The 23,284-nt window shown below is 55.9% G+C and overlaps 12 protein-coding genes across 12 annotated transcripts; 4 read left to right on the forward strand and 8 right to left on the reverse strand.

Annotated features, from left to right (window-relative positions):
* Nucleotides 1–57: 57 nt before the first annotated feature.
* PHSY_006304 (ubiquitin C-terminal hydrolase) lies at nt 58–1,533 on the reverse strand (the record flags this gene model as incomplete). Its single annotated transcript, XM_012336907.1, has 1 exon — nt 58–1,533. The coding sequence occupies one exon, from the start codon at nt 1,531–1,533 to the stop codon at nt 58–60; it is 1,476 nt and encodes a 491-aa protein (XP_012192297.1).
* An 892-nt stretch (nt 1,534–2,425) lies between these two features.
* Nucleotides 2,426–2,995, reverse strand: PHSY_006305 (hypothetical protein; the record flags this gene model as incomplete). Its single annotated transcript, XM_012336908.1, has 1 exon — nt 2,426–2,995. The coding sequence occupies one exon, from the start codon at nt 2,993–2,995 to the stop codon at nt 2,426–2,428; it is 570 nt and encodes a 189-aa protein (XP_012192298.1).
* A 702-nt stretch (nt 2,996–3,697) lies between these two features.
* PHSY_006306 (hypothetical protein) lies at nt 3,698–4,630 on the reverse strand (the record flags this gene model as incomplete). Its single annotated transcript, XM_012336909.1, has 1 exon — nt 3,698–4,630. The coding sequence occupies one exon, from the start codon at nt 4,628–4,630 to the stop codon at nt 3,698–3,700; it is 933 nt and encodes a 310-aa protein (XP_012192299.1).
* Nucleotides 4,631–5,233: 603 nt separating this feature from the next.
* On the forward strand, nt 5,234–6,691 carry PHSY_006307 (hypothetical protein; the record flags this gene model as incomplete). The annotated part of the gene is made up of 1 exon (XM_012336910.1): nt 5,234–6,691. The coding sequence occupies one exon, from the start codon at nt 5,234–5,236 to the stop codon at nt 6,689–6,691; it is 1,458 nt and encodes a 485-aa protein (XP_012192300.1).
* A 212-nt stretch (nt 6,692–6,903) lies between these two features.
* PHSY_006308 (hypothetical protein) lies at nt 6,904–7,674 on the reverse strand (the record flags this gene model as incomplete). Its single annotated transcript, XM_012336911.1, has 1 exon — nt 6,904–7,674. The coding sequence occupies one exon, from the start codon at nt 7,672–7,674 to the stop codon at nt 6,904–6,906; it is 771 nt and encodes a 256-aa protein (XP_012192301.1).
* Nucleotides 7,675–8,848: 1,174 nt separating this feature from the next.
* PHSY_006309 (acetolactate synthase) lies at nt 8,849–10,216 on the forward strand (the record flags this gene model as incomplete). Its single annotated transcript, XM_012336912.1, has 1 exon — nt 8,849–10,216. One exon carries the CDS (start codon nt 8,849–8,851, stop codon nt 10,214–10,216), a length of 1,368 nt encoding a protein of 455 aa, XP_012192302.1.
* A 41-nt stretch (nt 10,217–10,257) lies between these two features.
* On the reverse strand, nt 10,258–10,956 carry PHSY_006310 (D-tyrosyl-tRNA deacylase; the record flags this gene model as incomplete). The annotated part of the gene is made up of 1 exon (XM_012336913.1): nt 10,258–10,956. The coding sequence occupies one exon, from the start codon at nt 10,954–10,956 to the stop codon at nt 10,258–10,260; it is 699 nt and encodes a 232-aa protein (XP_012192303.1).
* Nucleotides 10,957–11,428: 472 nt separating this feature from the next.
* PHSY_006311 (likely vesicular transport factor) lies at nt 11,429–12,412 on the reverse strand (the record flags this gene model as incomplete). Its single annotated transcript, XM_012336914.1, has 1 exon — nt 11,429–12,412. One exon carries the CDS (start codon nt 12,410–12,412, stop codon nt 11,429–11,431), a length of 984 nt encoding a protein of 327 aa, XP_012192304.1.
* A 1,189-nt stretch (nt 12,413–13,601) lies between these two features.
* On the forward strand, nt 13,602–14,036 carry PHSY_006312 (hypothetical protein; the record flags this gene model as incomplete). The annotated part of the gene is made up of 1 exon (XM_012336915.1): nt 13,602–14,036. The coding sequence occupies one exon, from the start codon at nt 13,602–13,604 to the stop codon at nt 14,034–14,036; it is 435 nt and encodes a 144-aa protein (XP_012192305.1).
* Nucleotides 14,037–14,256: 220 nt separating this feature from the next.
* On the reverse strand, nt 14,257–15,603 carry PHSY_006313 (hypothetical protein; the record flags this gene model as incomplete). Its single annotated transcript, XM_012336916.1, has 1 exon — nt 14,257–15,603. One exon carries the CDS (start codon nt 15,601–15,603, stop codon nt 14,257–14,259), a length of 1,347 nt encoding a protein of 448 aa, XP_012192306.1.
* A 701-nt stretch (nt 15,604–16,304) lies between these two features.
* On the forward strand, nt 16,305–20,821 carry PHSY_006314 (hypothetical protein; the record flags this gene model as incomplete). Its single annotated transcript, XM_012336917.1, has 3 exons — nt 16,305–16,474; nt 16,720–16,943; nt 17,274–20,821. The coding sequence occupies 3 exons, from the start codon at nt 16,305–16,307 to the stop codon at nt 20,819–20,821; spliced, it is 3,942 nt and encodes a 1,313-aa protein (XP_012192307.1).
* A 447-nt stretch (nt 20,822–21,268) lies between these two features.
* Nucleotides 21,269–23,263, reverse strand: PHSY_006315 (hypothetical protein; the record flags this gene model as incomplete). The annotated part of the gene is made up of 1 exon (XM_012336918.1): nt 21,269–23,263. The coding sequence occupies one exon, from the start codon at nt 23,261–23,263 to the stop codon at nt 21,269–21,271; it is 1,995 nt and encodes a 664-aa protein (XP_012192308.1).
* Nucleotides 23,264–23,284: the final 21 nt, after the last annotated feature.

Consider the following 23,284-nt stretch of genomic DNA (forward strand, 5'->3'; position numbering starts at 1 on the left):
AAGAGCAACAACCATGCCGATTTCCATCAGCACTTTCGACCCCTTCCTAGATCTACCTCACAACTTCTTACTCCTATACAGCAGGATGTACGCCACGCTATCCTCTCCACCTCCATCCAACGCCTGGATCTTGTCCCTGCCGACGACGCTCACCTTATCGTCGTCGAACTTGTACCACTCTTCGTCGGCCTCAGTCTTGTCCAACTTCTCCTTTCCTTTACCCCTCTGGCTCTGCTCTTCGCCTGCATTGACTTCGATGTTGTGCTGGGTCTCTTCGTCGAGATCTTTTCTGACCCAGGAGATGTAGTGGCCGGCATCGGCGGCTGCACCCTTGTGGGTGACGACGCCGACGAGCTCGTACAGTGCGGAAGCGTTGCAACCCGTATCGAGGGCCAGGTCGGGATGGACGGATTCCTGGATCTGCTTTCGTTCCTTCGCTCGCTCTGCCAGCTCTTCCTCCTCCGACAGCGGTACACCCAGCTTCGGATCCTCGACCGCACCCGATCCTTCTCCCTCCTTCTTCTCCTCCGCCCCACCACTCTCTTTCATCTCAACATCCCCATCCTTGGCCTCGCGCTTCGCCTTCTCCTCCGCAACCCTCCTCGCCTTCGCCCTCCTCCTAATCTTTGCCCGCTCATCCCTCTCCTTCTCCACCTGCTTCACCATCCCATTCGTCCCCTTCACCTTCTCCTTCAGCTCCTCCGTCAGGAACGGCAGCGCATCCAACACGAACGGGAACTTGACCTTCCTCATGATCTTGGTCTTCTTGTTGATGTCGCGTCTCCAGTAGAAGCGCACAAAGTGGGTGGCCAGGTAGGCGGGCAACCGGTCGATGCGCGAGACCTCGTCGTACACGGCGGTACGGTTGAGTGTCGAAGAGGTCTTTTCGATCTGCTGGTTGAGCGAGTCGAGGATTCCCGAGGTCATCTCGTTGGTGGTGGAGGAGATGTTGCACTGGAGGATGGAGAAAGGGTCTTTGCTCATCGAGGCCGGTTCGTCGGGTGCTTCCGAGGTGGAGCGCTTGATCACCATGTGTCCTGTGAGGTACTGTTCGACGAACTTGCGGGAGGCGTCGGCTGCCGCTTCGCCGGAAAGTCCGTGGAGGCTGTTTTGGAGCGCTTGGATGATGCGCACCCACACCTCTTCGGCGTCTTGCTGTGCGAATCCGTGACCGTCGCGCGTCATCTCGGCGAACTGAGGTGCCACCTGTCGCAGGATGGTGAGGAAGGCAAAAGGTGGGAAAGGCTCGGTCGTCTGCGAAAGGTTCTTGTACAGATCCCTGAGCGCAGCGGTCAGATTGCGTTCTCCATCGGCGCCACCCAAACCGCCATCAAAGTGACCCAACGCAGTCTGCAACTCCGGAATCGCCCTCAACACCTGCAACGTCGAGTTCAGATAACACGTGTTGCCCAGATTCGTCAACCCGACCCTCGACTTAGTCGCCAGCGCCAGCTCCGAATCCGTCATATCCTCGATAAAGGTAATCGGCCCCTCGGGAGCCTTGGGCAATTCACCGGCGGTACCGATGACCATAAACGTCTGTCCGGCTCGTGCGCCTATCTTTGTGAGGTCGTGATCGTCCTTGAGCATTCCACCTTTGACCATGACCTTCATGCGATCCGAAGGCACTCCCGTCTTTTCATAGATGGCCTGTTTGAAGGCTGTGGCGGGTTGGGTGGTGTCGAGGTTGAGTTCGTGAAGCTTGCCATTGTGCTTGACTTTGATGGGGATTGTGGATGACATTTTCGCCATTGAGAGGGGAACTGAAAGCTTCCGTGGAGATGATGCGGAGCTATCCTGAGAGAATGGGGAAAGGGTGTGTATGTGTGTGTCGTAAGGCAAGAAGGGGTGGAAGTGTGATTGCTCATAGAAAATGCTGAGTTGGCTGGTGCGGTTGCGTGGCAATTGCGAGCAAAGTCAACAGGCACGAGAGCAGTCTTGGGTTTTGGGAAGAAAGTGGAGTGGCAGAGCAACAAAAAGCCTTCTTGAATCAATTTTGGAAGCTGCGTGAAGCGACGCGTCCTGTGTTCGACACGGCGCTTCTGTGTTTCGTGCGATCACCGCACAATGCAGAGAATCAGCAGTGCGAAGAAAATGCCACACTGGGGGCACTATATCGTAGCTTTGCATCCACCTTTTGAATGAACGCAAAGAAAGTCACAGAACGGTATCCTCACCTGCCTGCTTTCGATTCCGACCGTCTTCCGATGCTCGTCTCTGTTCTCGAACGTGTAGCGAAATCAGGCAATGTCGATGTGGTCTAGTGCGCGAAAGAAAATGCTATGCGAGTGAATACAAGTACAAATGCGGCGTGGTGAGAGCATAAAGCAGGGAAGTGGCCGCTGAGAAGGCTGCCAGAAAGCGGACCGGTGAGCGCTGTCACAAGGGATTTCCAAAGACAAGACGAAGCCCCAAGACAAGCCCCTCAGAGCAAGTCAAAGTCGTCCAACTCATCGTTATACCTAGCGATGGTCCTCTTGATCTTGCTCGTGTCCACCCAGGTCACAAAGTCCTCCATGTTCCTGGTTACCATAAACGCTGGATCACTGATCGTATCCGGTCCAACCCTCACATGTCCCTGCTCGACGTACTTGACCGCCTGTCCCACCGTCTCCGACATCTTCAACCTCACCATCACCACCGGCAACCTCCTCCTGCAGAACGCCGAGACGTTGAGCTTGTTCATAATGTCGGACATCTTGGCACCTGTGTCCAGCAGACCCATGTCGTACAGCTTGGCGAGCATGCCTTGTTCGTGTTTGCCGCGGAAAGGGTCTGCGACGGGAAGCGTGGAGAGTCGCAGGGAGAGGTGGCGAAGCTTGCCGACCAGTTTGTTGTATTTGTGATAGTCGTCTCGATCTTGGATGTGGTAGCGTCGCATGACTTTGATCTCGCGCATGCCAGCATCTTGTTTCCAGTCGAGGAAATCATGCCTGTGCAGTACAGAGTTGCGATCAGTGAGACGAGGGCAGAAGGGTAAGAGAAGCGTCAGCATTCGGATCTGAGGTTCCGGAGATGGTATGTGTGGTTCATACTTACTTTTTGAGCAGCTTCTGCTCGTGATGTTTGAGCTGCCTCATGGTGAAAGTGCTGGAAGCAAGCGAGGACGAAGAGTTTTTGCTGTGCTGCGTATGTTGATGTCACGAAGCGACTTGAAGCTCTGGGTTGAGTGGATGAATTCGACCGTGCTCTCTGCGATCCTTCGTTGAAGCCGATCTATCTGCTCCTTGTCGTTCTAGGCTTGCTCGTGCGACGATGAGTTGATCAAGTACGAAGATCCGACGTCGAAGAGACAGAAGATTTCGAAGGGTCTGATGCAACCACGCTGCAGCAAAAAATTTGGAGTTCGGGTTTCGGTCCCTTACCATCCAAGTTTTTGGATCAAGGCTGTAAGGCCGCTCGACGCGACACTATTCACAAAATCGCGGTGCGGCTATCCACCTCAGACCTTGTCGCAGCTCAAGTCGGCACATCTTACACACACTCTCGAGCAGAGTCTGGACCGTTCTCGGATCCAGGTCGACGCACGGCGCAGAATACAGAATGACGGGAAAAAGTCCGTTACAGGTGACACAACGACAGGATACAAAAAGAGAAAGCATGGAATAAGAAACAGGTAGAACGCACTGGACCGTGCATCGTGAGCTGCCCAGCCATAACGTTGCCTCGGCTCGAGGCAACTGCGTCACAAAGTCATCTAGTTGAGGATCGCCAGCAACACGATGGCAACCACGAATCCAACCACCAACAACAGACAGATGCACCTCCTCCCCGCCCTCCTCTGGTACTCGTGCGCAACCACCAATTCTCGGTCAGCGCCTGCGGTGTTGTCGGCAATCGAGTTGATGTTGAACTCGATGTTGTCGATCATACCTCCTTGTTCCTGAACGATGTTGCCGAGGTCGCGGAAGATTTCGTTGAGTTCTTGGACGCCGGACTCGATCTCTCTGATCTCGGCTTCGCGCGAAGTGATGAGCGATTCCTGATATTCGAGATCCGCCTGGGTCGGTCCTTCGGGTAGCAAGTCGAGTTCCTCTGCTTGCAACGCACCCTCTGCACCGCCTGGAGCACCAGCACGATCCGACTCCTCGGTGTCGATTAGGAGCTGTTGCGAGTTGCGCGACTTGAGCATCTGTCGTTCCTTCTGCTTATCCTGTTCCAGCTTGGCGCGCGTCTTTGCAACCGCCTCCTTCTGCACGCGCTGAAACTGCAATGCAGCGGCTTGAAAGTCTCGCTGCAACTTGCCCTGGGTCAGCTTGGCCCCACCGTTTGCTGGACCAAGCGGGAAGGTGGAAAGCTGCTTGATGTCGGTGGTGGCATCTTTGACGAGTTCGCGCGTGGTCTCTATCAAGTCGTTGATGCGTTTGCTCCAGTCCTGTGATGCTGCTTTGGCGGATGAATTGGAGGAAGAGAGCGAGATGAGCTTCTGGATGGCTGTGACGTTGGATTGGATCTTGAAGATCTGGATGCCGATCTTGCTGGTGAGCTTTTCGAACTCGGGCGGCAAAGAAGATGACACTTCGTCGCGGTAGAGGGGAAGCGGAGTTTTGCGGGAGCCGCTGCCACCACCGCCGGATCCGGATCCGCCTTGACGAGAAGATGAGCCGCGTTCGAGGTCGTTGAACGACATTGTATAGATCGATGAAGCCGGAGTCGGCAGACGAGGTTCGTTCTTACGGCACCTGCCTGATTTGGTCGCGATGCTGCTGCGTGAGGTCTGTGTTGGAGAGGAAGTTGCGTTGCGTCGGGCAATGTTCAAGGACGAGCGATACGACGTATGATAGCGAAAAGGACTGGCGACAAGGATTGAAAGTAGAGATGGCGTCGATGTGGTGTGCGCAGCCGGGATGGTGGTAGACGAGATCAAAGTGGATGCAGTGCAGCCCAGGGTTCAATCAAGGAGCGTGTTGTACCGCCCCTGTTGAGTGACGCATCCGCACCTGTGCTCTTGTGCTGTGCCGCGCCGCCATTCTACCAATTGAATCGCCGCTCCAACGCTCAACTTCCCTTTTCTACCTTGGTGCCCGTTACCCAGCAGGTCTAACACCCGGAAGTTTTCCGACTCTCGAAATTTAGAACTCGCTTGCTCTTTGTAGCCGGCAATCACATTTTTTTCCTGCCGCAACGATTTCTTCTTGCGAACCAAGCTCACCTTCGACTTGGTCCTCCACCAACTTCATCAGCCATTGCTTCTCAACCGTACACCCATCCATCCGTGGCAGCAGGATCGACCATGGATCAGGACACGGACCTTACGCTCTCAGGAGCGGCACGAGCACCAGCGCTCGCCTCCTCATCCAACGTCCACCGAGCCAAGGAGCCTTTCCACGTCCAGGTCATTCCACCGAATGCCTACGCCAACGCTTCGCCTGCCTACGTCACACATTTGCTCTCGCTTTCAACATCCTATGGTACACCAACGCTGCTCGCAGTAGCGGACGACAGCACTCTTACGCTCATCGACAAGTCATCCGGTGTCGTGGCCGAATCCCACCGTGCGTTCAAAGATGCCAGGATCACACAGGCCAAGCCGCTCTACCGTGAGACAGGGGCTTCCGGAAGTTTCGTAGCCAGTGTATCGAATGGCACGGTCGCATGTTGGGATACGAGATCCGGTCTGGCAAAGCCGGTGTGGACGCTGCAAGGGGCGTCGAAAGCTCCATATCTGTGCGTCGAGCCTTCACCCACTGACGCCAATGTCGTGGTAGCTGGTACCGAACAGTACGGTCATGGAGACAGCGATATCGATATTTGGGATATCCGTTCGGCAGCAGCTCCGAAGAGCAAGTACAACGAGGTTCACAGCGACGATGTCACTGTCCTGCAGTATCATCCGGATGCAGCTGCTCATGCTGGCATCTTGCTCAGCGGGTCAACAGACGGTCTGGTTTCAGCTATCGACACCACCATTGCGGAAGAGGACGACGCCGTGATCTCGGTCGGTAACACAGGCAACTCTGTAGCGAGAGCAGGGTGGATCTATCCCGCAGACACATCATCTGCAACAATGACGTCCTCAACGAGCTCGTCAGCAGGCGCAATGGATACCAGCACGGATGGTGCTGATGAAGATGCCGACCTGAGCCAAGTGGAAACGGAAGCGCGTCGTCGTGCTCTCGGCAAGGTGTGGGCCGTCGGCGACATGCAAACCCTCTCCATCTTCGACGCGGACAAGTTCGACCCCATTCTCTCCACCACCGACGTCCGTTCCTCCGCCTCCCTTCGTCCACCCTGGTCGACGGACTATGTCATCGATGCCTTCCCCATCCTTCCCTCCTTCCCCTCCCCACCCTCCTCCGATACCCTCACGCTCTTTGTCGGCAGATCCGAAGGAGCCTTCGCCACGATCTGCATCCCCACATCCGCCACATCCACCACCGCACCTCCATCCTGGGGTCTCAGAGCAGTCTTCCCCGAACAAGGTGACGGCACGTTCTACGGTCATTCCGATATCATTCGAAGCGTCGAATGGGACCCAGCCACCAATACGCTCTATACGGGAGGTGAAGACGGAAATCTTTGCTTTTGGAATTTTGATGAGTCGAATCAGGTGGCTTCGACAGGCGCGATTGCTTTGAACACAGCAGCGGTAACGGCGGGAGCGGCGGTCGATAGTCCTGGTTCGGGTAGATCGGGTGGCTCGCGAAATGCTACTCCGGCGAGATCTCAGCGATACACCCCGTACAAATAAAGCCTCGATGGAATTTCGTCCATGTCCGGCCACAGCATGCTCATGTTGATTTCCAAATGATTGTATTACTAGCGACGCGGATATCAATCAAGACAACTGGGGCGATGCAAAGAGTGTGAGGGTATCAATTCTGGTAAAACCATCGTACAAAGATGGGACGGGAGTCTGCGGTGCTATTCCGACGATCGAGAGTCTGGATTGGATGCCATCGTCTAGCGGGAGTACCATTTCTTCTTGGCCGAGGCAGATACAGGCGCATTGGAAGCGGCCTGCATGGGTTGCTGTGCCTGTCCAACACCTTGCGATGTTCCTTTGTACTGATTGCCCTGGACAAGGTTCGAAGTCGAATTGCCGACTGACGCGTTTGCGCCTGCGGCAGCAGCTCCACCTGCCTCGCCCTGCAAGTAATTCTGAGCAGCGTTCTGCAGCGGCTGTGGATCGTTCGGCGAGCGAGGCGTCAGATCCGGTAGACCCTTGGCAATGTTCTCCTCACCCTGCAGCCTCATCAGCTCCTCCAACAACCTCGCGTTCCTCGAATTCGTCTTCCACGCAGCCATGATCACATCACCCGCCAGCGGTACAAATCCGACTCCCGTCGACACAGCATTGTTGAACACCATCTGTCGGATCAACCAATCCGGACGTTCGTCGAATTCCTTCTTGACCGGATTGACTACGAGCGTGTGATTGAGGATCGCATTGACAAGGTCGCCGAGGCCGGGGACGATACCGATGAAGAAGGTCCATCCGAAGCGCAGACCGCAGAGGTGAAAGCCCTTGTCGAGGTAGTGTGCGCGCTTTTTGATCTTTTTGAGCAGCTTGGCTTGTTTGCGGGTCAGTCCAGGGGGGAGTGCGCGTTTGCGTCGCTTCTGCTTGCCATTGGGTGCGGTGTAGAACTCGTACAGCGGATCTTCGGGCTCGTACTTTTTGGCTTGGCCGGAGACGAAGCGCTTAGTCACCTTGTTGGCGATGTAGCTGGCCATGGTGGAGATGCTCTGAGATGCTTTGAGATGTGGATGTGGAGCTACGATGGTGGTGGTGGCAAGAGAAGGTCGCTGCTCATGGAAGTGTGTACAAAGAGACTGGCCAGACCCTTTCACACTCAGCACAGCACACGCGACATTCGAAACATGAACAAAATGTGGAGAGGAGTGTGCGTGCAGAAGAGGCGCTGTCAAGTTGTTGGGCTTGCAACGAGAAGTGTGGCTGTGACGTAGCCAGCTCGCGGTCTGGACCCTGAATCAAGCACGGCCTGGCCAGAAAATGCGGAAATTCTAGCGACGAAATCTCGCCAAAGAGTCTGGAATGTTGGATAATATAGCGTTAACAACATCACGGAACGGCTTTCTCTCATCGTCTTGTCGACACGCTGCCCCGCACGAGACTTAGGATACAGTATCTGCGGCATCGTCCGTGACTTCGGCAGCGGATCGGCCCTGGGACCAAGGCAGAGGCCTATAGTCGAGCGCTAGTCAGACTGATTCCGTAACATGTGACTGCTCGAAAAGTTGGACGACAATAAGCATTGCTTGCAGCTTGAGGACAACGCAACTCATCCGACCCAAGTCACCTTGACAGTTGCGATGAAGCTGAGCTGAACAAGTCGCCGGTCACATGGACTGGTTGTCTCTTTGAGCAGATTGTTGTGGGCGCATCGTGACACACTCAGAGACTAGACGATCCACACTCAGGCTTCTACTTCCCGATGCAAGCATTCAAGTCGCCCGAAAACCTTGTTTGCTCGCACTGTCACTGCGATAGAGAATAAAACCGCGAGCGTAGCGAAAGAATAAGCTCTACCGACAACAGGTACTCTACCAGCTGCCTCGGTTGGACCTTATCTAACTCCTCTCCTGAACGGCTGTAGCAGGGAAGTCAGTATTTGCTCTGCTCCTGTTGACTGGCTAAGAAGCTCATCAAGTCTGAGCTAGAGCTCAAAAGCTGCTTGCTCGGCCTGCAACGACATCATTGTGCACGCCAATCTGTCGGGCTGCCAGCTGGTTCACCGGCTACATTGCCGATGTGTCAGGTTGCCGACAGCCCGAACACTCTGATCATCAGCCGGGGCTCGTCGAAGATATATCTGTTCCACCCCTTGCAGATCACCGGAGATACCGCACCAAGACCACACTCCAGCCGAATCGGAAGACAGGCAGAATGTCTACGCTCGATGGAGCAGTTCCTCTGGGTTTAGGCATCACGAAACTTCGACTGTGGGACGAGATTCATCGTGTGCATTACGAATCAATGCACACCATTACCCAGTCGTCCGGACATTGGACAGATTACACTCCGCGTGTGGACAGTGGAGCTTCGCAAGGCGATTCAGTTTCCGAACATCTGTCCGTGCCTATCAAGCCGTCACGTCAACCTCACATTCAACCACACCGGCCAGCATCTGAGACACGATACCCTCGAACGAAAAGGCGGAAGACGGAACATCGCAGTGAAGACCCTTCGAGGGTCGTTGATCTATGCTCAGCGTCGAATGAAGCAGATCCATTTGGCATCCTCCTACCGCCTCCGCCACCCAAACCGGGGCCATCCTTACGAAAGCCGCCACCGCTAGTGTCTCGAATCAAAGCCAAAGCACGTCGCGCCAACCGCAAACAGCAAAAAGGCGAGCATCGACGACGACTCTTCCTTTCCCATCTCATTCAACTCATACGCCTCACTAGTCAACATCACATCTCAAAGCCAACACCGCCAACAACTCTCAACGACGTCCGTCTCGGTACGAAATTGCCACAGCACACGACGCTGCAAGCAGTCTCCTCGTTCCCGGAATGTCTCGGCGTTGATTTAGAAAGCTTTGTGGAGACCGTCTTCGACACCGACGTCCAGTCCTCCGAGATTACCGACCCTTCCGATATCGAGGACGAAGAGTCGGCCAAAGTAACGAGGATGGAGATCGAATTGAGGAAGAAGATTGGAGGTGAGGATGTTCGCGTGCCGAGAGGAGTGTTCAGATGGATGGTGGCGAGAGATTTTGCGGAGAGATGGCCGGAGAGGGTGACACATGTGAAGAGGAACCCTTGGCCTGGATTGGAGGATGTTTGGGGGTCGCCTTCGCGAGGGGGAGGAGAATTGGGTGCGAAGCGACGGGAGGAGCCGGTACGATGGCAGAGCGGTCCACGCAGCAGGTTCATCCGGAGGACGGAGAGGGACGATTCAGGGCAGAAAACAACAACAGTGAAAGTAGCGGAAGGCGATCACCATGTTGATGGACTGGCAGGACTGGCAGGAACGCAAGAATCTTCGACTTCAAGTGCACAAGATTATAGGGCTCGGTTTGATGCGATGGTCGGATCGGCACGCTATCCTGGGCCTTCGACCATGGATACAATCATCGTAGCAAAACCCACAGAGGTGAGCCATGTATCGAAGCGGCTTTTCGACTCTGTCGGGCACTTTCCTGTCTCGTTTGATGCATCCTTCAACACCTGGGACTCGAGCAGCGCAAACGCATGCTCGCAAGAGGCCACTCTACCGAGCACAACTGTCGGCGTTCCAATTCGCCTCTGAGCTCCTGCATTCCGCACCGTTCTAACTTTGTCCAACCAGATCTACTTCTTCTCCGCGGTATCCAACAAGATCGTCACAGGTCCATCGTTCGTCAACGAAACATCCATCATCTCACCAAACGCACCGTCCTTGATCCTATCGTGCGCATAGCCATCTCCCAACTTCTTGAGCAGAGCTTCGTAGATGACCTTTGCACTATCGCCTCCCATGGCACGGTGGAAGTCGGGTTTTGTGCCCTTGACTGTGCGGGCAAAGAGGGTGAATTGGGAGACACAGAGCACTTCACCACCGAGTTCGACGACGGAGCGTTTCCAGGGTTTGCCACCCCAGACTTGTTCTGCTCTTGCGTTGGTGGATTCTGATGCTTCACCGTTCGATGCGGCTGCTGCGGAGGTGGAAGAGGGTGTGTCTTCGTTGGCGGTAGGTGAAGGTTCGGGCTCGTATTGTGGTGGAACGAGGATCTGAGTCGCTTGTTGGTTCTCGTTCCACAGTTTGGTGTTGAGGATCTTGTTGGCGAATGGTACAATTTCCGCTGCTGTGTCTTCGGTTGAGATGCCGACGAGGGCTACGATGCCTGGTCCGATCTTTGACACCAGTTTTCCATCCACTATGTTGTCGATCGCACGTGTCACAAAAAGGAGAGTCAGTCTAGGCCGTTCAATCTGCCAGGTGGCTGCAAGGCGAACAAGCAACTTACCGTGAACGGTGGCGCCTTTGACGCGTTGAAGTACGGCTCGCATGGCTGGTGGGTTGATCTAATTGGGGATCGAGGAGCTCGACGACGATGATGGTTGATAAAGATGTCGATCAACCCCACAAGGAAAGCTTATCATCCAAGGGGAAAGATGCGATCCAGTTTCTTCTCCAGACTTAAACGTGTGAAATTGGCCGAGGACACGCCGAAAAAGTTTGCCGCGGAGACCCTGATTCAAGCACTGCCAGCGCTCAGATCGCAAACCCTATTGTTTCGAGATACAAATCTGTGTGGGGCAACATTTGAGTCACGTTTGGGATTCGAAGCACGGTTCGCTTCTGGCTCGATGTGTTCGGCACCTTGTTCATGCTTGCAAAGCTGCAACGTCGGAACGCTTCAGAATGCTCGATTGGAATCGTCTTACCGATGCATTTGGTCTCTGCAGCTCACTGAGCATGGTGGTCAATACCTATGATATAGATGGAGCGAGCTACAAAGAATCATCGATGTCCAACACATCACTCGCTGGCATCCTTGCCCTTTCCCTTGGACATCTCCTCCGCCGGATCGGCCATCGCGGTCTCCTCCACCTTCTTCGACTCGACCTGTGGAGCACCAGCACCGGTCGTCGACCCGGCTCCAGCCAGCTGCCATGCCGGGATGCTTGGCTTCGGCACATGCGGTGGCGTGACATCGCCCGTCGGTGTACCGATCGTAGGCGAGCCATACGATCCTGCTCCATACCCTACTCCGTACGGACGAGGCGGCGGCTGCACACCTGCTCCGCTGCCACCCCCCACGGTCCCCCTCGACACCAAGAGCGACTTCAACGACTTGAGCTCCGACTGCAGTTCCGAGAGCGAGTTGGTCTGTGCTTGCTTGGACTTTTCAAACAGGCTGCTCAACTCCTTGCGGATCCCCTCGACGTCATCCTTGATTCGGTCGAGTTCTCCATCGCGACGCTTCTCGTTCTCCCTAACGCTCTTTACGCAATCCTCGACCTCTTTGATGCTCTTCTCCACCTCGGCCTTCTGCTCGTCAAGCCCCTGTTTCACCGCCAGCGTCTGCGCATCCAAGGCCTGAAGCTGGTTGGCCACTTCGTCGTATTTCGCCGTCAACGAGTCAAGATCCGCCTCGAGCACGTCCGCGTTGGGAGGCTGCAGATGCGGCATGAGGTACTTCTTGGCTAGCGAGATGACACCGTATCCGATGGTACCCGAGACGACAGCCATGATGAACCAATCCCTCCAATCGCGTCCCTGCTGTTGAGGCGCGCCAGGGTAAGCACCGTATGGTGCGCCGCCGTAGTACGGCGCAGGCGGTCCAGCCGCATACGAGGCGTAGCCTGAAGAGCCGACGGCGGAGGACTGGTTGGCTTGACGGATGGCTTCGTCGATCTCGTTGGGTCGCAAGCCTTTCGACTCCAGGAACGAGACTCGCTGCGACATGGACGACGACTGGACTTTGGGGTCGGAGAGGAATGTGATGGCGGAGGCGACCATGTCGGGGCGGACCGGACCAGAGCTGATCTGCTGCTGATGTGCGCCCACGGCAGAGGTGGATGGATCCGACATCTTCGTGGTGTGATCTGCGTGACGGTCTGACTTGCGTTTTAGGTGGGTGATCGCAGATCGATGGAGCGCAGAGCGTCTTGTGTGTGATTGACCGGATGGCGAGTCACGAGGTTGGAACCTTGCGTGCGTCCGGACGACTCCAAACGAAAACGATGGACGTTGGAAAGGATAGTTGAAGCGAGTTGCAACGACGACGAGGTGGTGTCCAAGTGGAGAGATGGAATGTGGGGAACAGCTCTCACGGCGCTTTCACGTCGAGCTGAGTTGGTGACAGAGATGCCCCCAGCGCGCTTGAAATTGCATCCGGTCTCGGGTCCGTCGATACCGGGGCTGAAAAGAGGTCGATTTTCATTGTTACATTTCGCACATCAGCAATTTCGGATGCCGTGCGAGAATGACAGCGAAGACTGAACGAGAAGAAGAAATCGTGCTCGCGCTTCCAGGCGTGCTTGGATCGCACACGCCTTTTTTCGCTGCACCACCATCCAATCAACGACCGTCTCGACGCATTCCTCTCTCTTCAAAGCCGTGCTCACGCTCTGCGCAAAGTTTTCGACGCAGCGACTCGTCGAGCAGACATACAAAAAGGCGGCATCCCTTCACTTGCTTCCGTACTTTCCTCTCCCTTTCTTTGCGCCTCGCACTCTGCTCGAGTCGGGTTCGTCACTCCTTTCCCACATCCACACACGAAGGCAAGATCTGCCCAGTAGCACCCTCATTCTCGCTTGGCTTTTCACACGACCGCAACAGGTAAGTTCTCCTCTTCGATTCACACCGAGCACCGACGACAGAGACGAGCAGCAGCGGCAGCTAGCATATACCACATCGCGCAGCATCGATCGGAAGCGTTTCCGCGTTCAATCTCGCGGCGACGGGCAAAGATTACATCATATTCACACTGTTTGAGGGTGCCCTATTCGAACTTCACTCAAACGCTGACAAGCGTGTCGAGTGGGGTCGATGGGTTTCCACTGATTCCTAGACTACAACGGTAGATGAGCCTATAACTTCTTCTTTGCGTCGCTGCTCGGTCTCTCTGTCAGCCCAAAGTTCGACGCAGTTGATCTGACCTCATTTCTCCCCTGGTCTCGATCTTCGCACAGCAGCCTCTTTCACAATGACGAACGCACCCAACCGATTCGACCTCTTCATCCTCGGTCCGGACGAGAAACGCGTCGAGATCGTCGAAGACACCAAGATCCCCAACGCAGCTACCTTCTGGTTCAACAAGGAAGACCACACGCTCGGCAACATGCTCCGACACGCCGTGCTCGCCAACCCCTCGGTGCTCTTCTGCGGCTACAAGGTACCGCATCCTCTCGAACCCAAAGTCTTCGTCAAGATCCAAACGGACGGATCGATAACGCCGACCGATGCGCTCACGCAGGCGTCGCAGAAACTCATCGCGCAGATCAGCTCGTTGAAGGGCGCCTGGCGTACAGAGGTGCAGATGAGCGGTGCGGGGACTGTCGATGTCGGCGGGTTCGGGAGACAGGATCCCTTCGACGGTCAGTACGGTGGTGAGGGGGCTAGTGGATACGTTGATATCTAACCAGGCGGACAGCTCTTCGCGCTTCCCCAAGTATACCCAAGGCGACGTCAGCTCGCTTCGCAATTGTATTACTATCTGTACTTGTATCCCATCTCTCTCCAAACGTGTGTTTGAGTGTGTGCTTGCGATTGCTCCCGTGATCAGTCCTGGCTCAGTCCAGTACGGCAACGATCAAGGGCAGCTTTCTCTTGACATATGTATACTATGACACCATCGAGACCTACACGCCGTTGATCGATTGGTCCCAACAATCTAGAAGGAACCGAACGGGCCGACGCGTGATGCCTTCATACTGGATGCTTGCCATCATCCCGCCCATACTATATGCCTGCTCCGACGAAAAGTAAAGATTCGCATTCATCTGGTCAGTAAAGTTTTCATTCTTCTCAGACCTTCTTCTGTAAAAACCTACCTCGATCAATAACGGTGCGGTACCCAAAATCCAAGCGACAGCCCAGAGCCAGCCCCAAAAACCATGGACCTTTCTCCTAGTACATCGTTCAAACATCTGCTCTCCAAACATCGCGACGGGTTGAATCGCAAAGAAGAGGGTGACCTTTGTGATACCAAAACCTGGTGTTATGGCCGCTGAACCGAGATCGTGGATAATACCAGAGACTAGGAAAACTCCGCAGATGCCGGCAATGTTGGCGATGCGACGTCCGGCGACGCCAAGCAGGGCAGCTCGAACAGGCCAGTAGCCCACCGTCATAAAAGTGACTCGCAACGTCTGATGCCAACGTCTCGACCAGAAATGTGCGACCGATGTCGATAGCCAAGGATACCTCATGATGGGCGGATTCCATCTCGAAGGTAGATCGTGGAAGAGTGCGACGGAAATGCTCGCTAGCATGGTATGCAACATGTACTGGATGCAAACAAAAGAAGTCCCAAACGCAAGACAATTCAAGTAGGGTCCCGCCACACCGAAAGAGCCCTCTCTGTGAATCCAAATGCTGCCGCCCACCTTGCTGTCCGCATTGGGATTGAACCGCGGCTCTTGATTCAGAACAAGGACGACGTCGTAGACGAGATAGTAGAACGGTATGAGGACCGCACGTTTGAGGATCCAGTCCCATCGTTGGCGTGAGTCGAAGACGAGCGCCGGGAGCGCAGGTGCGTCGTCCTTGATACCGTGCTGCCAGCCCAGGGCCCTGACATTGAGGAGTAGATCAAGTTCGAGAGGGCAATTAGTCCCTGGAAAGAAGGTCGGCAGCGGATCTGTTGAAGCCACGAGCGTGCTGTCATCCTTTTCTCTGCCATTGTTGGTGCTAGTGCGGTTGCCATTGTTCGCGACCTCACGAGTCTTGAGTCGAGGCCTTTGCGTGGCCAAGCCAAATTCGAGAGATCGGATGATAGCAACGATGGCAGCACATCCGAGTGTGACGTTGACTGATTGGCACCTACCGTCGAGCTGTCCTTCGCCGTCGACCATGTAGTAGTAGGCGTATGCTGACCTTAAAGAGAGGAGCATAACAAAGGGAATGAGGGAAGCGCGCAGCAGCCAGGTCGTCTTAGGATCGTAGCGAAGCAGTAGATGAATCTGTGCGAAAATCAAGGGCATCATTGCGACCGCGAGCGGAGCAGTAGAACGAGTGTAAGGCCTCTTGTCGCGAAAGTCGGGGAGAGCCCATTTCCACGTTGCCACGGCGGCTCTAGTCCATCCGGAGTGTAGCTGTGGCGTGGCTTCCATCTTCAGGACGTGATCACCCTCGTCCAGTTGGGTTGGAGGAACACTTCGTGCGCAAGAAAGGAGGATGATTTGGGGGGACAGGCTGACGAGATGCTGAGCAGGTTGGCCAGAAGGTGGACTATTTATCACTTTGTTGACCGCTTCAGCTGAGACGCTCGCATAGCATGGACCCGTCAAGCCACGGCTATGGAGGCCGAATCTTCAAGACCATTTGTAAGCGGGTACGCGCAAGGAGCTGTGGTGACCCACCAAAGGGTGGGTCGGTACTAAAAAGACGGCCTTAGCGTCAAACGATGATGGCTGAGACCTTCGAGGTCAGGGCTGCTTCACAAGCCGGAGCAGAATCCCTGCGTGGCCCCGTTCATGGTAATGCATGGCCCGCGAGCGTCTGCTGAAGTGCGAAGATGGTCTTTCAGAGCCCCACCATGCGCGAGTGGTGGAGCCGTGAGAATGGCTGACCTCATTTGGCTCTAGGCTAGCGACAGGAAGCGTCGGGAGACGCCTATAAAAGACAGCCTCTACAGCATGCTGCCGACTCAAATTTCGTCGGCTGCAGCGACGCACTTGACATCAGTATGCAGTGTCGGAAGTCACCTCGAGCCTCGGACAGCGACACTTTATATGACCGTTCAAGTCGGCAATCGTGGCGGTCAACTCCACTTAAGCGCTTCTGTGGACTGAAGGCTGCCGACCAGCGAGCTGAGTCGGATCATCGATCCGAAAAGGCTGCAAGAGACGAGTTGGCGTCGCCGACCGACGCTTGCGTTCATGTCGGAAGCTTGATGTTGCAGTGACCCAGCTCGGTGGATACTCACTCCTCAGCAGCCCACCGAGTCGCGGTCAGGCAGTTGGCCGAATTTTTTTTCCCATGCACTTGTCGAAATGTAAGATTAAATCATTTGTCGGGCGTGGCGTACGCCGACACACCTTGCTTGGCTTCTCGAAGCGACCCTTTTTGGGATGCTTCTTCTGCCGTGCGTGCCTCTGCAGGGAGAAAATATTGGATCACAGACTCAAGACTGCAGAGAGCCAGCCAATCGGGGTCGCTGCTCTGTGCAGCCAGAAGCGCAACTCGAATTTCATTCGAGTGAAAGGGAAAACGGATCATCTTCCTGTCGACGTCGCTGCAGCAGCTTGTGTCCCCTCTTACATCTGCACCTTGATCGTCTCAAGTCGCTCGACTGCGTGGTATCCGACCGGGAAACCTGCAATCTGTAAGCTGCTAGGATCAGCACAACGGTGACGCCCTTCCAGCACTGGCCGCTCCGAGACAGCATACATTTGGTTCGGTCGTTGGCCTGACAGCGATTACATCGGTGACAAATGCTTCCATCAAGCCTGTCGTAGCAACGACTTGCGTTCGCGCCTCGCGCACAGCCGGTCCTTCGGCGGAAATCCGCATCAGCTCCGCTTGACCGCTTGACCCTCAACGGCTTCTCACTCCTGCAAGCTTGGCGCCTTTGAACATAACATCAGTATGCAGTCGCAGCCACAGCCACAGACTCAGCAGGCTTCGCCTCACGAACATGTCGGCTCTTCCCCAGGCGTCAAGCAAGAACCATCCCAAGATGCTTCGCGCTTTTTGCTAGCTGCACAGCAGCGCTTCAACACAGGCAGCCAGTCACCTCTATCAGCTTCCGCATCCGCCGACCAGCCAGGATCCGGATACCAATCGAGCAGCGCACAGTCTGCGTCGGGTGACCCGACTCATGAGGAGAGCCTTGCTTTCACCTCCGCCCCAGGCTCTCGCCGACCTTCTGCGTTGTCCCGAAAACCATCGGAAAGCCACCGAAGTCAGAAACACAAATGGTCCGCCGAAGAGACGCAAGCGCTCGTAGATGGATGCAACAAGCATGGCGTGGGAAATTGGAAGAAGATCCTCTCGGATCCAGAGCTCTCGCCGCTCTTCTCGGACAGAACCGCAGGCGATCTCAAGGACCGATTCCGAACCTACTTTCCAGACGCTTACCACGAGATGTACCCCAACGCAAAGACGCATCTCAGCAAGGCAGTTCGAGGTCGAGACGCAGAGGGAAAGAGCATCTTTGAAAAGGGCAAGACCAAGGAAAGACGTCCCTTCACGCCCGAAGAGGATGCGGCTCTCCGCGCAGGCTACCAGCAGTACGGATCGCATTGGGCCTTGATAGCCAAGAACCCCATCTTCAACGGCCAGAGACGAGCCATCGATCTGCGTGATCGCTTTCGCAATGCCTTCCCGGAGGACTACGAACGCGCCGGCTTCAAACCGCGTCCGTCCAAGGCACGCAAGGAACGCGGTCCCAGCGCAGCCAAACCAGGTCAAGGACATGCGGCGCGGTCCGCTGCCATGTCCGGCACAATGTCTGACAACAGCCTCTCTGAGGGCGCTTGGCGTGGCTCCGACCATCCTCTCAGCGATGCCACCAGCGACGGACATCTCACTGATCACGGCAATTTCACCGACTACAGCTACTTCACCGACCAGGGCAATCTTACCGATGGCGGTGCTGAACCAGTCTTGTCGGGGCCCTCCAGTGGAACGAGCAGTGCGCTTGGTCGATCCAACTCCCTCACCCATGGCATGCCACGCTTCGTGACGGCACAGACAGCCCAGAGCGAGCAGCTCAGCTTCGGACAGGCGCTTGCGATGCAACAGCAGCAGCTCCAGTCATCCACGCAGGCGAGGCCGCCATTCCTGTCATCCAATACTGCACCGCTTCCTGGAGCTGGTCTGCCGCTGCGAGCAACCGATATGGTCACAGGTCAGTCCATTCACAACCTCTTTGAACAGCTTCAGCAGGCTAGTCTCGAGGGACCCGGTACAAGCTCCGAGACGAGCAGCATCCGTGAACGAGTCACGCCACCAAGCGCCGGCGATAGCGACGTGGCGCATCAGCAGCAATTTCAGCAACCATCGGCCTCCTCACACGCCAAGGCTGTCTCGGCGGACGACGCTCGCCGACAGGCCGGTAAACATGCCATCCACGACGGCATCCAGCACAAGAGAAGGAGCCACACATCACGTGCCGGAAAGAACTCGGCGCTCGAGCGTCTGCCTTCTGTCCATGGTCACCTCCATCACATGCATGGCCACCCATACGGCTCGGCGCATTCCAGTCCACATTCGCGACCTCACTCACAATCATCCAGTCAGCACGATTCGCCAGCCGGAGGTGCTGTGCCCGTCCAGTCGGACCCTCGACTCTCGCCCTTGGGCCACACCGAGTATCCTGTTCAGCCTGACGTCCTAGCGTGGTTGAATCCGGCCGGTCAGAGTATGCTGCCTCCGAGTGCGGCCTCTATGGAGATTGACCAGCAGCGCGCCGCAGGTGAAGGGCCTTCATCGTGGTCCGCCTACAGCTCGAGCGCCAGCGACACTTCTGGTGCAGGTCTCCCCGGCTCGTCCTCTGCCAGCTTTATCGGCAATCAGCAACCTATGTACGGCACGGGCTTCAATTTTGGCAGTCAGACCGGATACATGTCGCCGCCGCACCCAGGCCAAGTTGCTCGTGCTGCAATGATCCCCGGAATGGGCAGCGCGTCTGATTCTTCGGCTTCTTCGGCAGCGGGCTCGCGCAGATCTTCGGCAGCGGGAAATGCGTTCACTCAGCTGCAGCAGTTCCAACAAGCTAGTGCCAAGTCCTCTGGGGATCAGCAAGCAGACATGGCCGCCAATTTCAGCACCGGCTCGATGCGGAGCTTTGCCGACACGTTCTCCGGCGCACCTGGCGATGTTGCGCAATGGAACGTCGACTGGGATCTCGGTAGCATCTCCGACTCAGGGCTGCGACCGGATCAGGTCGACGAGCTCCTTGCTTCCTTCCCGCTCTCGCATCACCCTTGGGCCGGTGATCTGAATCAAGGAGCCTCGGCAACTGGCGCAGGAGAGTCGGATCGACGGAACCCCGCTTTAATGGAGATCAATGTCGCTCAGTTGTCATCGGCTCCTTCACGCGGTCAGCCCGAGATAAGCAGCAACACATCCGGAGGCACCGGCATAATCGATCAAGCTCAGAATACCAGCGAAAACATGTTGCGGCAAATGCAAGCGCTTGGCAACTTGTCGCAGCTGCAGCAAGGCGTGCAGCAACAGCAACAGCAACAGCAACAACAACATCATCAGCAGCCGCTCGACAACAATCAGGCGGGAGCTTCGACGAACACTGACGGAGCAGTCTCGTTCGCAAGCGTCACCTTTGGAGATCCGCTGATCCGCGAAGATCGCGAAGGCTCGCCCGACTCGCTCGAGCTGCAACGAGAACAAACCTTCACCGCCAAAGACGTAGGCAAACGCTTCGGTCTTGACGGCTTGGAACTGAACAAGGACGTTGAAGAGTCGGACGACGATCAGCGTCGTCGCTCCACCGATACGCTGCGCCGTGCTGAAGGTGCGCTCGACTTGGCGCTTGAGTCTGTCGAAGACACTCGTGCGTTGGCGTTTGCTCAGCAGTTCCAGCGCGACCTTGACTCGGACGAATACTCGGACGAGGAACCAGACGAGGACGGGTACGAGGAGGACGAGGAAGACGACAACGAGCCCGACTACGATTTCGAAGGTACCGCACCGGATTACAACTTTCAACAAGTGCTGGACGAGCTGTCAAATTCGGAGGGGATGTCAGGTGACTTTTTCGACGGACCGTTCGACGCTGAAGGAATGGGAGCAACGCCTGGTGCGCCTGGTCAGCTCGGCCTCGACGGCAGCGATCTGTCTCTATACCCTGAAATGGGCAGATCTGTTGCCAGTCGTCAGCAGCAGCAGGATCTGATAGCGCAGGCCTCCGATGGTGCGCCCACGGATCGCAGTCAGGAGCAGCAAGGCGGCGCTGCTGCGGCTGCTGCCGCCGCCGGTCTGATGAACCAAATATGGAATGGTGGAATGACATTCGATAACCAGCAACAGCAGCACCAGCAACACTCGATGGGCAGTGCCATGCACACTGTTGTGCCGACAAACACCGACGCCTTTCCTAATGTGCAGGCAGCAGGCTGGACGTCGAGTCCCGTCGACAACGAAAGTACTAGCTACGGGATGAACCCTAGTCTGAGTCGAAGCAACGGCAGCGCAAAGGCTAGCCCTGGACGGCAAAGCACGACTCACAATCAGCAATGAAGAGTCTCACAGGAACGCTCACTCACTTGACATACTAGACAATCTCACCTGGAATGGCACAGTCGCACCAACGTATCGCAATTCTCGCAGCTTTTACGGTGTGTTGAGTCGCGTTTTGTGTCAAGGATCCAGCAAGTGTGAGGATGGAGTCACCGTCGAGCAAGAACTCGTTGATCTGAATCGCAACAGGAGGTCTCTCACTTCACTGTACTCAATACCCTGGACGATGTCAAATTGGAATGGCACAGTCTTACGAGCATGGAGCAGCTCTGATGGTGTGTGACTTGCATCGCAGTAGGAGATCTCACTGCCCTTTACTCTATACACTGGACGATGCCAAACTGGAAAGGGCACAGTCTCACGAACATCTCGCAGCTTTTGACGGTGTGAATTAAATTGCACATTGTGTGTCAAAATACCAGCATGTATTAGGGGATGAAAGTGTGATCAAGCATCGTCGAGCAAGAACTCGGTGATCTGAGCCTTGATCTCGGATGGTTTGAGTGGTTGCGGTGTTGATGTGGGTTGGTTGTGATTTCCACATCCGGTTGATGTGGCTGGTGTTTCGAGCGTGTCTTGATCTAGCGCACTGCTGAGACCGTTTGCGTCGAAGTGAGTTTCGGTGTCTGGCAAGTGGGATTGTTGGATGTGTCGCAGAACCGTCGATGGGAGCAAGGATTCGTTGTTCGATGTAGGTGGTGCGAGCACCAACAGGCATGCGTAGCAGAGGTGGGACGAGAGATCCATCCATCCCTCCTCCGGCTCTTCGCTGGCCGTACCGCGTGGGACATCGCTCCTCGGCTCGGTCTCGTCCAACCTGGAAATCGTAATGTCCCTCTTCCACCACCTAGCACCCTTCTGACAGGGCATCCCACACAATGCACAACCGTTCCCGGTACTCCACCGGAGACAACTCGCGCTGAGTTGGGCCAGTTTGATGCCCCTCGATCCGATTCGTGGTTCCTTGCTGTTGACGGTGAGATCCGACATGCTGGTGTGCAGGGCCTTGCGTGCGGTGGTTCGAAGCGGTACGCTCGGTCCAACGTTTTGAAACGCCGCTGTGGAACTCGACACATCGTGGGCTAGAGAAGAGGGAGAGGTGTCGTTGAGCACGAGCTTGCTGCCTGTCTTTCCGATCGTCGTGACCGTACTCGGTACACCTTTTTCCAGATTGAGGATGAAGGTTTCTGTCAACCTAGCGATCGAGCTTTTATCCATCACCGGGGTGACACCGCTGCTGTTATTCAAGATGTCACTCGTGGAAACGACAGGGGGAACGACATTCTGTTCCGGTTGGATGGCCTCGAGTCCAAGAGCAGAAGCATAGAACAAGACCTCCTGCAAGAGATGAGATTTGAACGGCCGGACGAGAAGCAAGTCATCGATCCACGCTGCGTCGCTGCCCTGGATGGGGAGCTTGTGACCTGCGCCCTTTGCGAGGTCTTCGATGAGACGGATCGAGATGCGCGTGGCGGTGTCGCCGAGGAGAAGGGCGGAGCAGTCGAGGCGGGTGGCGGTGCGACGGAGGAGGGTGGAGATGAGGATGCGGTGGAGGTCTTCGATGCGAGTTCTGGCTGAGGAGACTCCTGTGCGTGGTGTATCTGACGGGTGTAGTGACGAGAAGAGATCTTTGAGCGCCTGCGTTGAGTCCGGTATTGTGGCAGTCGAGGTCGAGATCTGCTGGCCATCCGCGCCCGCAAGCTTCCACGCCACCCCCTCGACGACATCATCGTCGGCGCGGAAAACATCCTCCATCTTCAACCCGACAAACTCCAGATCCGCACACACTTCCTCCTCCACCATCCTGCGTGCTTCTTCCGTCCGATCCATCCCACCCGCGATAATGGCGCTGTCATCGATGTAAAGCACGTAGATCTTGCCGACTTCGTTGAAGCGACCAGCTGCATTGACTGCACCACGAGTCTTTGCAGACGTCATCGAAGCTGCATCGTCCTCGAGCTCTTCACCACGAGCCTTCCTCCTCCTCGCATCTCTATTGGTGAAGGCTGCCTCCGGACGAAAGTACTGCGTTGCCGTTCTCAGCAGAGCTCGAGAGCTAGCACCGCCAGAAAAGGCGACGGCGATGTTGGCAGAAACGTTCACCTCGGCATTTCCACCTCCGTTGTTGACTTGCTTGCCGTTCCTCTTGTCTCCTTTTGCGGCTGGAGGCGTTGAAGTCGAGGAAGAAGCTTCTTGACTGGATTCGGATGCGGAGGATGCTTTGGCCGCGGCGACGTACTTGGCTAGACCTGCACCACGAGCGTACTCGAGACCGGTTTTGGATTTCTGGTAGAAGACGGCGCCGGCGCAGGGTTGACAGTAGATCGAGTCGCGGAAAAAGGCGATGGCCGGGTTGGCTTTGCAACGGACGCAGATGGTTGGCGTGTCGGTGGCGATGGGAGCGCCGGACGGTGTTGGATCGTCTGGCTGTGGACAGGGCATGATTGGGGGCTGTTGAGGTGA

This window comes from Pseudozyma hubeiensis (assembly GCF_000403515.1).
Source record: "Pseudozyma hubeiensis SY62 DNA, scaffold: PHS58, whole genome shotgun sequence".
Classification (NCBI taxonomy): domain Eukaryota; kingdom Fungi; phylum Basidiomycota; class Ustilaginomycetes; order Ustilaginales; family Ustilaginaceae; genus Pseudozyma; species Pseudozyma hubeiensis.